Source organism: Bufo bufo, chromosome 3 (genome assembly GCF_905171765.1).
Source record: "Bufo bufo chromosome 3, aBufBuf1.1, whole genome shotgun sequence".
Lineage (NCBI taxonomy): Eukaryota > Metazoa > Chordata > Amphibia > Anura > Bufonidae > Bufo > Bufo bufo.
In genome coordinates, this window is record NC_053391.1 from 17,090,281 (window position 1) to 17,104,863 (window position 14,583).

Here is a 14,583-nt window from a genome sequence, read left to right on the forward strand (position 1 = left end):
AAAAAAAAAAATTTAAATGTAATTTCCAGGAACGGATTCCGTATAAAACGGATGACATACGGAATGACATCCGTATGTCATCCGTTTTTTGCGGATCCATTGACTTTGTATTGTACCAGGATCCGATTTTTCAGGAAAAGAATAGGACATGTTTTATATTTAAACGGACATGCGGAACGGAACAACGGAAACGGACAGCACACATTGTGCTGTCCGTTTTTTTTCCAGGACCCATTGAAAATGAATGGGTCCAGATCTGTTCCTGAAAAAACGGAACAGATCAGGAAAGAAAAAACGGACGTGTGAATGTAGCCTTACACTGCCCGTCGTCTCGGAGGCACAGTGTAAAGGCTTGAATGGTGCGAGTCTTTGTAATTACTCTGCACCGCCTCTGCAATGGAGAGGACGCACAATGTAGGCCTCCTGCACACGACCGTATGGTTTTGCGGTCCGTTTCAAACTGATCCGTTTTTCAGTTTTTTTCAGTAGTTTCAGTAGTGTTTCCGTTCCGCTGTTACGTTTTTCCGTATGGCTTCCGTTTGTGATCCATTTTTTACAGATCGCCAACGGAAACATACAATTATGTTTAAACAGTAAGTACATAAAAAAATTGGGCTGGGCATAACATTTTCAATAGATGGTTCCGCAAAAACGGAACGGATACGGAAGACATACGGATGCATTCCGTTTTTTTTTTCGGACCCTTTGACTTGTATGGAGCCACAGAACGTGATTTGCGGGCAATAATAGGCCATGTTTGTACGGAACAGAAATACGGAAATGGAAGGCATACGGAGTACCTTCCGTTTTTTTTTTTGCGGATCCACTGAAATGTATGGTTCCATATACGGAACGCAAAAAACAGAATGTAAACGGAAAAAAAATAATAATGTTCATGTGCAGGAGGCCTAATAAAGAGCAAGCAGCATTCGTATGGAGCACCGCCTCCTATTCAAACAGCTGATTGGCGGGGGTGCCAGGTGTCGGACCCCCACCAATCAGATATTGAGGACCTATCCTGAAGATAGGTGCCTGCACAGCCCCTTTAACATTCTGGGAGCCCCGATACACGGACCCCACTGATCACTATAAACTTACTGAGTTGCGGGGACAGCACCGGGCAGATCTTCACATCTGCTTCATTCAGGGCAATGTGTTCCTCAGCAGGCGGAGGTCTATTCCCCTCGAATTTCTTTTCTGAGGATGGGTATTTCCAGAAGTTGTCCAATGAGGTTCTGAATTTGGGGGTGTAGCGTGTACTTTCCCTTACATAGAAGGTGGCCCAGCCCACGATCGTTATACACACAGCAATAAGAAGCAGGAAGCGGATCTTGCAGAAGAAGCTCCCGACGGCGCTGGTCATTCCCATAGCTACGACTACTCTTCCAGACCAAAAAACGGGAACCAAACGTACTGGAGATTGGTAGCGACTCCTTCCGGTTACCTCATCAACCTCTCACGTAGAACATCCATCCCACAACAGGCTGACCAGAGCAATTCACATCTCATAGCTATCATCCGGAGAACCTGACCTGCACATATAGAAGAAAACCATATCATTAGTCAGGGTCCTATCTGTCACCTTGAACACCCACAGACTGATAGAATAACTCCTCCTAAAAAAAATACAACCATCCAGTTTCTAGGAAAGCTGGGTGACCACCATTATGACCTCCAGCCTCCTTGGAGGATGTCATCCAACTTTTCTAGAATCCTGAATGGCAAATTACTGAATATCATTTAAAAAGACATGAAGCTCCATGATAAAAATTATGACTTCCCACAGCCACCACTAGAGGGAGCTCACTGCAAACAGATTTATTATTGAGTACAACCAGTAAGCTCCTGAGCTCCCTCTGGTGGTGGCTGAAGTCGGACAGAATTTTAATGTTTTATCATTTATGTCTGTCTATGCAGAGGATTTGGAGATCTGTATCAGAAAAATAACGGCTCAGGTGGCTATAAAGATAGGAAGAAATTAGGAAAGACTTTTAGACCTAAAACAAACTGATGTGGACACTGCCTTTAAAAGGATTTTGCCTATCCATAGAATCATGAGGGTCCAACTCAAGGCACCTTTGTTAGTCACCTAAATGAAAGTGATGGGGCACTCCACAGAGCAGTGTAATTGTCTATATAGAGAAGGCGCGGCAAACATGGTTATGGTCGTGCCGTGTACTGCAGATTGGTCTCAGCGGTTTCTCACTTGTGGTCATCACTGTGGACTGATATCTGCTAAGATTACAACTATTTTCCATTCCACATCTTTCCAGATTGCAGTAAATCTTTACCTCTATAAAAATGCTGCGCTATGACTTATGGGGGAAGGTTGAAAACCCTACTGTGATTATTAGAGGCAGAGGACCTGAGGACTGCTCTGACTATTGGGGGAAGATTGGAGGCCCTGTTGTGATTATCGGGGCAGAGGATCTGCTTTGACTATTGACTGAAGGGTGGAAACCCTAAATATTGGGAAAAGACTGGAGACCATTTAGTGATTATTAGGAGTAAAGGACCTGCTCTGACTATTGGGGTAAGATTGGAGACCCTGTTGTAATTATCAGGGGTAGAGAACCTGCTTTGACTACGGGGAAAGGGTGGAAACCCTACCGTGATTATTAAGAGTAGAGGACCTGCTCTGACTATTGGGGGAAGATTGGAGACCCTGTTGTAATTATCAGGGGTAGAGAACCTGCTTTGACTCCGGGGAAAGGGTGGAAACCCTACCGTGATTATTAAGAGTAGAGGTCCTGCTCTGACTATTGGGGAAGATTGGAGAACTTGTTGTAATTATTGGGGGAGGAGAACTTTCTTTAACTATTTGTGGTCAGGTAAGGTGTGAACTCAGCTGGGACTATTGGGGGAGGAGAAAAGCACTGATACTATGTAGGGGGAAGACCACAGATGGGACTACGTGGGTTAGGGGAGACAATGCAGTATCAGCAGGTGAGACATGTGGACTACTACTGGGGGGAGTAGGGGCAAAATCTGCAGGAACATGTAAGACTGGGTTCAGCAATGATTTTCTGGAGACCCCCTTTTTCAGAATTCAGAAATTGGTTCCAACAGGTAAGGACGGGATTCCTTCATAAATGTGCTGCCTCAATATACCCCACGTAAAGGGGAACCCCAAACCATAGATTCCCATTGCAACCATTCATAAATTGCACCAGGAGTATCACACTGGAAGATGGATTTGTTTCCCTCCGCCCAGATTTAGTTCTTATAAAATGATCTACAACCTAAAATTCCTTTGAGCGCTCCCTCAGGGAAACTCTGCCAACGCTGCACGCAATTACCCGGATCTTCATTTTCTAAGAAGCCGAAAAGACACATAGAAATTCTCAAAAAATGACAGGAGCAATAAAAGTAATAAATGCCTTCAAACGGTAAAAAAACATAAAAAATAAAAAAAATTCTAGAAATTGATGAGAATGTATGAGGGGCTGCCCTTTCCAAGCCCTTATGGAGGATACAGAGCGGGAGCCACATCCTCAGCCCCTTGATACCAATATAAAACGGTGTAATTCTTTGCTTCCCCTGTGGAGGCGCCGCAGGGAGACTAAGTCAGCCTCTAAGGGCACAGTCACATGAGCCGGGATTGGCAGGGAGTACAGTGAAGTGGGCGAGAGTTCACCAATAATATAAAAGAAAGCAATAAAACAGCAATGTTACATGGCCGTCCACAAACAGACGTGAGAAGGAGCAGTCCACGGAGCGCACAGCTGTGCAAACTAACACTGAGCTGAGGATTTATCACCCCGGAGTAGATGGTCAGCTCATGTGGCCAGCGCTCTGGAATCTACCTTTATACAGTTAGATAAGTAGTAATACACACATACCGCACAGTACCTGCCCCGCCGGCACTCAGGCCCATGAGCTGATACTCTATTGTGTCCTCGTCACTCGGAGACGGCGAAAGGAAAACTAACGCTTCAAGAAGACTGGAAAAACTATCCCCCACCCCTGTGACCAGTAAGGTGAGTAACTGGTGGGGAGGAGGGTCGGCCTCTAGACGACAGCCCAAACACCACAAGGAAGGGACAAAGAGCAACCGACAGGACTTACTACTGCGGAGATCTGCTGTACAGAGAGAGAGCGCGTGTACACACTGACATGTACACGTACGGAAATGTGTGTGATGTTATATGTATGTATATATTATGGGGGAGATTTATCAAACTGGTGTAAAGTAGAACTGGCTCAGTTGCCCATAGCAACCAATCAGATTTCATCTTTCATTCCTCACAGCTCCTTTGGAAGATGAAAGGTGAAATCTGATTGGTTGCTATAGGCAACTAAGCCAGATCTACTTTACAGCAATTTGATAAAATGACCTCAACAGCGGCTCAGTGGTTAGCACTGGTACCTCGCAGCGCTGGGGTCCTCGGTTCGAATCCGACCAAGGACAACATCTGCATGGAGTTTGTATGTTCTCCCCGTGTACTCCAACACTCCAAAGACATACTGATGGGGAATTTAGATTGTGAGCCCTATTGGGGACAGCCCGATGCTAATGTCTGTAAAGCGCTGTGGAATATAGTGGCGCTATATAAGTGCATGAAATAAATAAATAAAATGTGTTTCTATGTATGTATATTGCAGGGGTGGCCAACCTTACGGACACAAAGAGCCCAAAAAAATGTATGACTACCAGGAGCCACAAGATACACATTCTGTTGCGACGTTCACCGCATAAGAAATATTTTTTAATATTTTAATAGTTCACACTTTTTCGGGCATAGCGATATGTAATATGTTTATTTTTTATTGTTTGTAAATTTTATATGTAAAATTGGGAAAGGGAGCGATTCAGGCTACTTTCACACTACTGTTTGGAGCGGGTCCGTCTGTTGTCTGCCCAGACGGATCCGCTCCTATAATGCAGACGTTTGGATCCGTTCAGAACGGATCCGTCTGCATTATATTGTAGAAAAAATTCTAAGTGTGAAAGTAGCTTCAGACGGATCCGTTCAGACTTTACATTGAAAGTCAATGGGGGACGGATCCGTTTGAAAATTGAGCCATACTGTGTCATCTTCAAACGGATCTGTCCCCATTGACTTACATTGTAAGTCTGGACGGATCCGTTTGCCTCCGCACGGCCAGGCGGACACCCGAACACTGCAAGCAGCGTTCGGGTGTCCGCCTGCTGAGCGGAGCGGAGGCTGAACGCTGCCAGACTGATGCATTCTGAGCGGATCCGCGTCCACTCAGAATGCATTGGTAGCTGGACGGATGCGTTCGGGGCCGCTTGTGAGACCCTTCAAACGGATCTCACAAGCGGAACCCCAAACGCTAGTGTGAAAGTAGCCTTAGGGTGAATAGGGCTTCACTCTCCTTGCTGCCCTGTGCATAGTACACACAGCAGCAGGGATGTTACCATGGCAGCCAGGGCTTCAGTAGCGTCCTGGCTGCCATGGTAACAGATCGGAGCCCCAGGCTTACACTGCTGGGGCTCCGATCGGAACTGCCACCAATGAAGAGGGGGGAGCGGACCCTGTGGCCACTGCTACCAATGATATATAATACTTGGGGGGGGCACTGCGCCCCCAATGGTTAGAATTTATAATACTGGGGGGGGGCCACATTAATTCAAGTAAAGGAGGCAGCGGGTGCCGGCGGTGTATTCCGGCACCCAGCCTCAATAACAGGGCATGCGATCCGCCGAACCGCGGCAATTAACCCCTCAGGTGCGGCCCCGCACGCCCTGTTATGGAGGCCGGGTATGTGATACCGCTGCCGGCACCCATTGCCTCCTATACTTGAATTAATGTGTTAATTACATTCATTGGTGGTGCAGTGGCCACAGCTGCTCCCCTTCTCCTCCCTGCTATCTCCCCATTGGTGGCAGCGACAGCTGCGTGACAGTGGAGAGGGAGAGAGGGACTCCTCCACTGTGCTAGTGAAGAGAACATGGTAGGCGCTGAGAGCGGCGCATGCCATGTTCTCTATTATGCCTCATTCATACGTCAGTGTTCGGTCAGTGATTGTGAGCCAAAACCAGGTGCAGCTCTAAACACAGAACAGGTGCAGATCTTTCCCTTATATCTTATGTCTGTGGAGGCTCCAATCCTGGTTTTGGCTCACAATCACTGCTGGAAATCACTGACCAATACACTGACGTGTGAATAAAGCCTTAGGCTGCGCAGCTGCTTCCCATCTCGAGAGCCGCGGATTGGCCACCCCTGGTATATTGTATATATTATGTGTATGTATATACTATGTGTGTATATAGAAACATAGAATGTGTCGGCAGATAAGAACCATTTGGCCCATCTAGTCTGCCCAATATACTGAATACTATGGATAGCCCCTGGCCCTATCTTATATGAAGGATAGCCTTATGCCTATCCCATGCATGCTTAAACTCCTTCACTGTATTTGCAGCTACCACTTCTGCAGGAAGGCTATTCCATGCATCCACTACTCTCTCAGTAAAGTAATACTTCCTGATATTACTTTTAAACCTTTGCCCCTCTAATTTAAAACTATGTCCTCTTGTAGCAGTTTTTCTTCTTTTAAATCTTCTCTCCTCTTTTACCTTGTTGATTCCCTTTATGTATTTAGCAGTTTCTATCATATCCCCTCTGTCTCGTCTTTCTTCCAAGCTATACATATTAAGGTCCTTTAACCTTTCCTGGTAAGTTTTATCCTGCAATCCATGTACCAGTTTAGTAGCTCTTCTCTGAACTCTCTCCAAAGTATAAATATCCTTCTGGAGATATGGTCTCCAGATACTATGTATCTATTGTAAGAAGGTACCTGGAATCGTCGTGGATGGAAGGTATGTGTCACAGAAGTTCCTCGCCTCGGTGAAGTAAGAGTCGGTATTTTATGTGTCAGCAGCAGCTATTGCTAATTGACACCTTGAAATTTATCATGGCTGTTATAGCTGATCCGGGATGGCTCTTACTGGGAGTAGTCAAAGTGCTGGGTGGGTGACTACTCCCCATGTCGGGTTTTGCCAGGTGTGGTGGATTTACCTCCCTCTGACAGTGGAGCTCAGGAGTCTGTGTGCTGTGAACTGAGGGCTGTGCTGGGATTTGAAGTTTGAGCCGGGCTGGAGGACTCGGGCCCCTCTAAAGGCGAACAGGCCGGCTATGGACTTGATGAGGCTGAACTGCTTAGGGGGACTTTCACACTGGCGGCAGAGTGATCCGGCAATCTACATGCAAACGGATAGCATTTGTAGAGTGATGCGGATTCGTCTCATAAATGCATTGCAAGAACGGATCAGTCTCTCCGGTGTCATACGGACAAATGGATCCGTTTCTATATTTTTTTTTTTACATTTTTAAAGGTCTGCGCCATTTTTAATGCTGGATCCGGCACTAATACACTTCAATGGAAATGAATGCCGGATCCGGCATTCCGGCGAAATTTCTGTTTTTTTGGCCGGAGATAAAACTGCAGCATGCAGCATCCGGCAATGCGGTCTGCGCATGTTCAGACCGCAAAAAATGGGGGAAAAAAATAAGTGCCGGATCAGTTTTTACGGAGAGACGAATCCAGCATCTCAATGCATTTGTCATACGGATCAGGATCCTGATCCGTCCTACAAATGCCATCAGTTTGCATGCGTTTTGACGGATCCGGCGACAGAACTGCCTGCTGGAATCCTCTGCCGCAAGTGTGAAAGTACACCAACAGGGTGTGAATTAGCACCCAGGAGAAAGGGAGACTTATTGTTTATGGACTTACCTTGTGTGTGAACAAACACCTGCGTTTTGCGATACAGCAATGTGTGAATAACCGCCGCTGTGACTCCAGAGCTGTGCACTTTGCCTCTATACTGCATCCGCTAGTCCTAACTACCAGAGCGAGTCCCCACAATATATATTATGGGTGTGTATCTATGTGCTTGTTATAACTGGTGGAAAAACGCATCTCGCACACCTGAGGCTCCGAGGTCCCGGCCGCTCTGTCTGACCTCACATCAATAAATAACTGATCATTACTCCCATCGTCTTCAGTCAGCAACAAGTGCGAAAAGGGTGCAGAGGCCACCTCAGGGCGGTACAGTATACAGACATGTAGCACGCCCCGGCTACAGTGACCATCACAAAGTCCTTGTAACTATGCGGTCACATCGCCACAACATACAATCTACAGCGACAACACCTCAGCTCCAGGTGTCCTCTATAGATTGTAAGCTCCATCGCGGTAAACCATACACACCAGAGTATATAAAAGCTGATGTCGCATACATCCCTCACCGGCAGCGTCCTTTCATCTCGTCCCACGCTGTCCTGAGACCTCAGAAGAAGGGGACGTTCCCCCGGTGTCCCCTATAGGCCTCTGTCCTGATTCCCTCCAGACCACAAGTATCCGTTCATCATCCCTGTGAGAAACTGAGGAGACAGAAGACACAGCAAAGTGTCCTGGGCAGGGAGGGACTCCGGCCGCCCCTCCTCCATGGTCACAGGGCCGCCCTCTGCCATGTGGCAGGCTGCCCAGACATTCGCTGGCTCCCAGGACTCCGGCTTATTGCTTCATCAGACGTGCACAATGGACGGGTGGCACTGACGGGCAGCGAGACGACGGAGTACAGATCATATCTGGAGAGACAGTCCTCACAGAGACCATAATTATATCCAGAACAGGCTGTGCATGACTCAGCGGGGAGGGGAAGAGAGGAGATAGATAGATATGAGATAGATATGAGATAGATAGATAGATAGATAGATAGATAGATAGATAGATAGATATGAGATAGATAGATAGATAGATATAGAGATAGATAGATAGATAGATAGATAGATAGATATGAGATCGATATGAGATAGATAGATAAAACAACACTGGGCAGCACAGCAGTTTCAATGTGTAGATGTGGAGCGCCAGCGGCTGTGGGGGCGATCCACCTCCGAATAATCAATAAACGAAAAAAATTCCACGGCACATCCAGGGCGTAAAATCAAGGTAGTTTCCTTTATTCACCAGCACAACTAACAGAATACTAAAAGGAGAAACAATAAAGAAAGACACAGACACTTCTATGTGTGGATAAATTGGCCGCGATGTTTATTTAGGGTTAAATGATTAATAATTAAAAAACAGAATAAATATAATAAATATATATCATTTAATAAATAACTAGTTAAAACCAACATATCATACTGTAGTCATAAAACAAGTCCGACAACACCCACAACCCCCCCCCCCCCCCCAAAACATCGCAACCAATACTTCATCATGTTCTGCAAACCCAAATTCTAAATGTCTAGACCGACATCAGAGAGGTGCACAGAACCCGCACCCTCCAGGTCAACATGTCTGTAACTAAACCCTCCCAAAGAAGGTAAGAATTTCGGAATGGACCGATTAATCCGCCTTCTTCTCTTATATCTAAAAAATTATTCTCTCAGATACCGGATTAACCCAGGAACCATTTCTGAAAACCCGATTACCGCGGTAGGAAACAAAAGGTTTGAGAGAAGCCAGATCCCCTTTCATTTCCCAAATCCAATCCAACGTTCTGATTTTACCCACATCTTTACCTGCCACATGCAAAATTAATAAACGAGGAACCGGCCACAAAACAGATAATCCATGGGCTTCGGAAACGACATTACGCCGCTTCATGCCTCTTGCTCCCCATCATAGAACTAGAAAGTCATTGTGATTAAGGCTACATGCACACGACCGTATGTGATTTGCGGTCCGCAAAAAAAAAACGGATGACATCCGTATGCCATCAGTTTTTTTATTTTTTTTTGCGGATCCATTGTAACAATGCCTAAAACGGACAAGAATAGGACATGTTCTATATTTTTTTTGCGGGGCTACGGAACGGACATACTGATGCCCGAAAAAAAATAGAACATGTCCTATTGGATCCGCAAAACCCGTTACGGACGTGGGAATGGACCCTAACTGCGCTCCTAAAAAGGAAAAAAATAATTAAATAACCGGAAACTCAGGACGAATATACAACATATAACGATCAGAAACCCACCTACCAACTTTTTTAATAAATCAACTCATCTAATCCCAATGCAGCAGCCCCCCAATCTGGAAAGAATGGGAAGAGAATCTCTGGCCTTCCAGACCCAAACAAGACTAACACTTTTTTAGAACCGCATTAAATTGATACGCTGTTAGAGGAGACGTATTCCTATGAATAAACGACAAACCTGCCACAACTGGACGAACTGCTGAGTTATATTCCTCACAGGGCAAATAACCGAATTAGGTAGAGAAGTCAAACGAATCGAAGAACCCTTACCCAACTGATCCGTCTTGGAACGCCGTCAGAAAATATTAAGGGATGAACTTTCCAACTCTACATCAGATTTCAGCAAACTACTCGACCCTTTGTTAGAGGACGCCACTGACTCACCTATCCTGAATGCTGCAAAGACGGCAAGAACAAAAGAAGCTCTAAACAAACAACTAAAAACTACCAGAACAAACTCTCTAACAACCCATAACCGACTTAGTAGAAGGAGAAATCGGACACCTATTATCCACACAAGAATTTTTTTCTTGTAACCCTTCAGCATCTGCTTAAATCGGAAAATAAACTATAAAACGGAGGTTTACCTGAGGGCTTAAAGAAAAAGGAGACGCCTGCGAACATTCTAAGAAGACAAACGTTTTAACATTTACATCTTCAATAAAATAATCAGTTCTAAATAAATCACAAAACAGCGTCCACTCCTTCCATGCGGCAGGTGTTTTAGGAGCAATGGACATCCGACTGCTATCCGATATTAGTCCAAGAGCAGGTTCCATAAATGCGATGGACAAGGATTGCCGTCCTGCGCTGCGTCTGGAGCCAACTCTCTGGACCTTTTCCACTGGCAACGAGAAAAAGAATCGGCAAACACATTCTTTGAACCTTCAAGATATCTAGCTTCTAACCAAATATTCAAGACAACATAACACTAAATGTCTTACTATCACACTTCCGTCGCCGGAACTGCCCGCCGGATCCGGCAATCCGGACGCAAACTGATGGCATTTGTCAGACGGATCCGGATGTGGATCAGTCTGACGAATGCATTGCAATACCGGATCCGTCTCTCCGGTGTCATCCGGAAAAACAGATCCGGTATTCATTTTTTTTACATTTTTAAAAGGTCTGCGCATGCGCAGAACAGAAAGCCGGATCCAGCACTAATGAACTTCAATGTAAATTAATGCCGGGTCCGGCAAGTGTTCAGTATTTTTGGCCGGAGAGAAAACAGCAGCGTGCTGCGGTATTTTCTCTGTCCAAAAAACGTAAGAGGGACTGAACTGATGCATCATATATTTAACTCCCCTTAATCCACTTGTTCGTGCAGCCGGCATCTCCTTCTGTCTTCTTCTTTGAGGAATAGGACCTTTGATGACGTCACTGCGCTCATCACATGGTCCATCACATTATCTTTTACCATGGTGATGGATCATGTGACGGACCATGTGATGAGTGTAGTGACGTCATCAAAGGTCCTATTCCTCAAAGAAGAAGACAGAAGAGATGCCGGCTGCGCGAACAAGTGGATTAAGGGGAGTTAAAAAATATATATAATATATATATATATATATATATATATATATATATATATATATATATATATTTATTTTTTAACCCCTCCAGCCCTATTGTATTCAGAATGCTATTATTTTCCCTTATAACCATGCTATAAGGGAAAATAATAAAGATCGGGTCGCCATCCCGATCGTCACCTAGCAACCGTGTGTGAAAATCGCACCGCATCCGCACTTGCTTGCGATTTTCACGCAGCCCCATTCACTTCTATGGGGCCTGCGTTGCATGAAAAACGCACAAAATAGAGCTTGCTGCGATTTTCACGCAACGCACAAGTGATGCGTGAAAATCACCGCTCATGTGCACAGCCCCATAGAAACGGATGGGTCCGGATTCAGTGCGGGTGCGATGCGTTCACTTCGCGCATTGCACCCGTGCGGAAAACTCGCCCGCGTGAAAGGGGCCTAAAACTGCAGCGTAAATACAAAAGGCCTGAAGCCAATTATTAAACGACCTAGGAGGACCTCTTTTGTCATCTTTTTTCTCTTTTAATGAATGCTCCTTAACCGACGGCAACAATGACATCAAGTCCACAAACTCTAAGCGCCAAATGCGCTCTTTAGTCTGTGCACTTCGATGAAAACCTAAAAGGGGTTAACTCACGTCTGAGAAACGCCTAGACCCTTATCTAATAAAGGTACCTCAGGCCCTTGTGAATTAACCCCTACAGGCATAAACACTGAGGAATTAACAGAATTAAGCACAGGCCGCACATTGGCAGGACCACCACTAGGCGGCACCCACGCATTAGAAACAGAATTCGACACAGGAAGAGGACGAAACGGACAGCAGAGAGAAAAGCTCAAAGAAAATCAGAAGGACAAGAAAGGTTAGGGACAGATGGAGGCACATGGCTCTCCATCCTGAAGAGCGGCTGCAGATGCAGAACCTCGCTCCTCCATCCGTCCAGGCACAGAAGATAGTTGCAGCTGCTCAGAACTATGAGGCAGCTGATGGGCGCTGCAATCTTCTCCTGTGACCACTAGAGGGCTCCGGACTCCGGACTCCTTCAGCAGAGACTTGCGGCTGCCGTTCTTCATCCTCCCTTCTTCTAACCTGCTGAACTACGTCCCGGGCTGTTGACCGCCGGCGCTCTGCTCCCGTATTTGATGAGGAGCGCACATAGCCTCCGCTGCTGTGCTGCCTGCATGTTATGAGGAGGAGTACAAGCGCGCCGGCTTCTCCTCACAAGCTTCGCAGGGCCGCTTCTCCAGCCTCCAATGCCGCTGAATCTTCCATCCTGGCCGCTTCGGCTGACGCTGCTGGCACAGATGCTGATGATTCCACCGCAGACTCATCCAGAAGACAGCGCTGAAGCCGCTCTACGCCGACTCCGCTCTTATCAGCTGATGTAGTAAGTCTTCCATGTTAGGGTGAGAGGTATTAAAGGCACGGTATTAGAGCTCTTCTGCGCCCCAACTGACACGAAACCCCAGATAACCGGGTTTAAATAGATGAGTCCTTCCCGCCATTGCAGATCACAACAAATCACAGCTGACAGATTTTCCCGCTCTGCTTCAACCATCCAATAAAAACCCCTAGCAACCAGGGGCAGATTACAACAACCGGCTCGTACTGCAGTGCAGCTGACCTCAAGGTGACCCCATCTCTTCAGGTTCGATTTACCTGCAAAAAATGGCTCCACATACATATATGAGAATGGGGATGAGGGGGGGGAGAAATAGCGAGAAACCCAAAGAATGTACCACCATATACATATAATTCAAAACCACAAAAAATGTGCTTATAGGGAGTGTGCCACCATGTGTCCCCACGAGCAAAAGCTCTGAGGGGGCCCTGACATTCAAAATGGCAGCATTTGGCTCAGCTACTTCAGGGACCTCTACAAAAACATCCCTAAAGAACACCAAACCAAAGAACAGCAACAGATAACCATAAAACTGAGGGACATAGAGGAGGCCATCAAGAACTTCCAGAACCCTCTGGACTCACTAATCACCATGCAAGAGATACAGGAAAGAATCTCACAGCTGAAAGGCAAAAAGGCCAGCGGTACTGACGGCATCCTGTGAGAGATGATTAAATACAGCCCCTCGGACATACACACAGCACTGGCTAAATTATTCACCCTCGTCTGCCCCAAGACTGGAACCAAGGCTTCATAACACCCATCTACCAGAATGGAGACCAATATGATCCAGCCAATTACAGAGGGATCTGCGTCAGCAGCACTCTGGGGAAACTGTTCAATGGCATCATGAATAAAAAAATACTCACCTTCCTCACACAGTACGAGGTCCTCAGCAAAAGCCAAGCCGGGTTCATGCCAAACCACCGCACCACTGACCATATCTACACCCTGCACAGCCTCAAAACACACGTCCACAATACCAAACGTGTCAAAATATTTGCCCGTTTTGTGGACTTTAAGAAGGCATTTGACTCAGTGTGGCACCTGGGCCTGTTCCTGAAACTTTTGGAGAGCGGAATAGGAGGGAGAACGTATGATGTCATCAAGAGCTCATACACCAGGAACCAATGCACTGTGAAGGTGAACGGGAAGAGGACGGCTTATTTTCAGCAGGTCCGAGGGGTCAGACAGGGCTGCAGCCTGAGCCCAACACTCTTTAATATCTACATCAATGAACTGGCTGCAGATCTGGAGGCCTCCTCAGCTCCAGGCCTCCCCCTGCATGACTGCAAGGTGAAGTTCCTGCTGTATGCCAATGACCTCCTGCTTCTGTCCCCAACAGAGAGAGGCCTCCAAGACAGACGGACAGTACTGGAAAAATTCCGCAGCACATGGGCACTACCCATCAATCCTAAGAAGACCAAAGTCATGGTGTTCCAGAGGAAGGGTCAGAATAAAGTCCCCATTCCTTCACACTAAATGGCTCCACACTGGAGAAGACCAACAGCTACACCTACCTGGGGCTGGAGCTTAACCAATCAGGGAGCTTCAAAGCAGCAATAGAAACAATGAAAGGAAAAGCCTGCAGAACCTTCTATGCCATCAGAAGGCAACTGTACCACCTCAAACCACCAGTGAGGGTCTGGCTGAAAATATTTGATGGTGTCTTCGC

At 46.3% G+C, this 14,583-nt stretch overlaps 1 protein-coding gene across 7 annotated transcripts in view; it reads right to left on the bottom strand.

The window, feature by feature from the left end:
* Positions 1-14,583, bottom strand: part of B4GALT4 (beta-1,4-galactosyltransferase 4) — a 94,065-nt gene that overhangs the window by 60,491 nt on the left and 18,991 nt on the right. The window contains exons 1-2 of one of the 7 annotated variants that reach the window (XM_040422914.1): positions 8,220-8,387; positions 1,099-1,532 (exon numbers count right to left, since the gene is read on the bottom strand). In XM_040422914.1, coding sequence (XP_040278848.1) covers positions 1,099-1,369 — 271 coding nt within the window. In that variant the 5' untranslated portion in view covers positions 1,370-1,532; positions 8,220-8,387. Of the gene's footprint in view, positions 1-1,098; positions 1,533-3,852; positions 3,955-4,369; positions 4,432-8,172; positions 8,388-14,583 lie in introns of those variants that run through there. The other 6 variants (XM_040422913.1, XM_040422918.1, XM_040422916.1 and 3 more) reach the window with 6 other exon arrangements.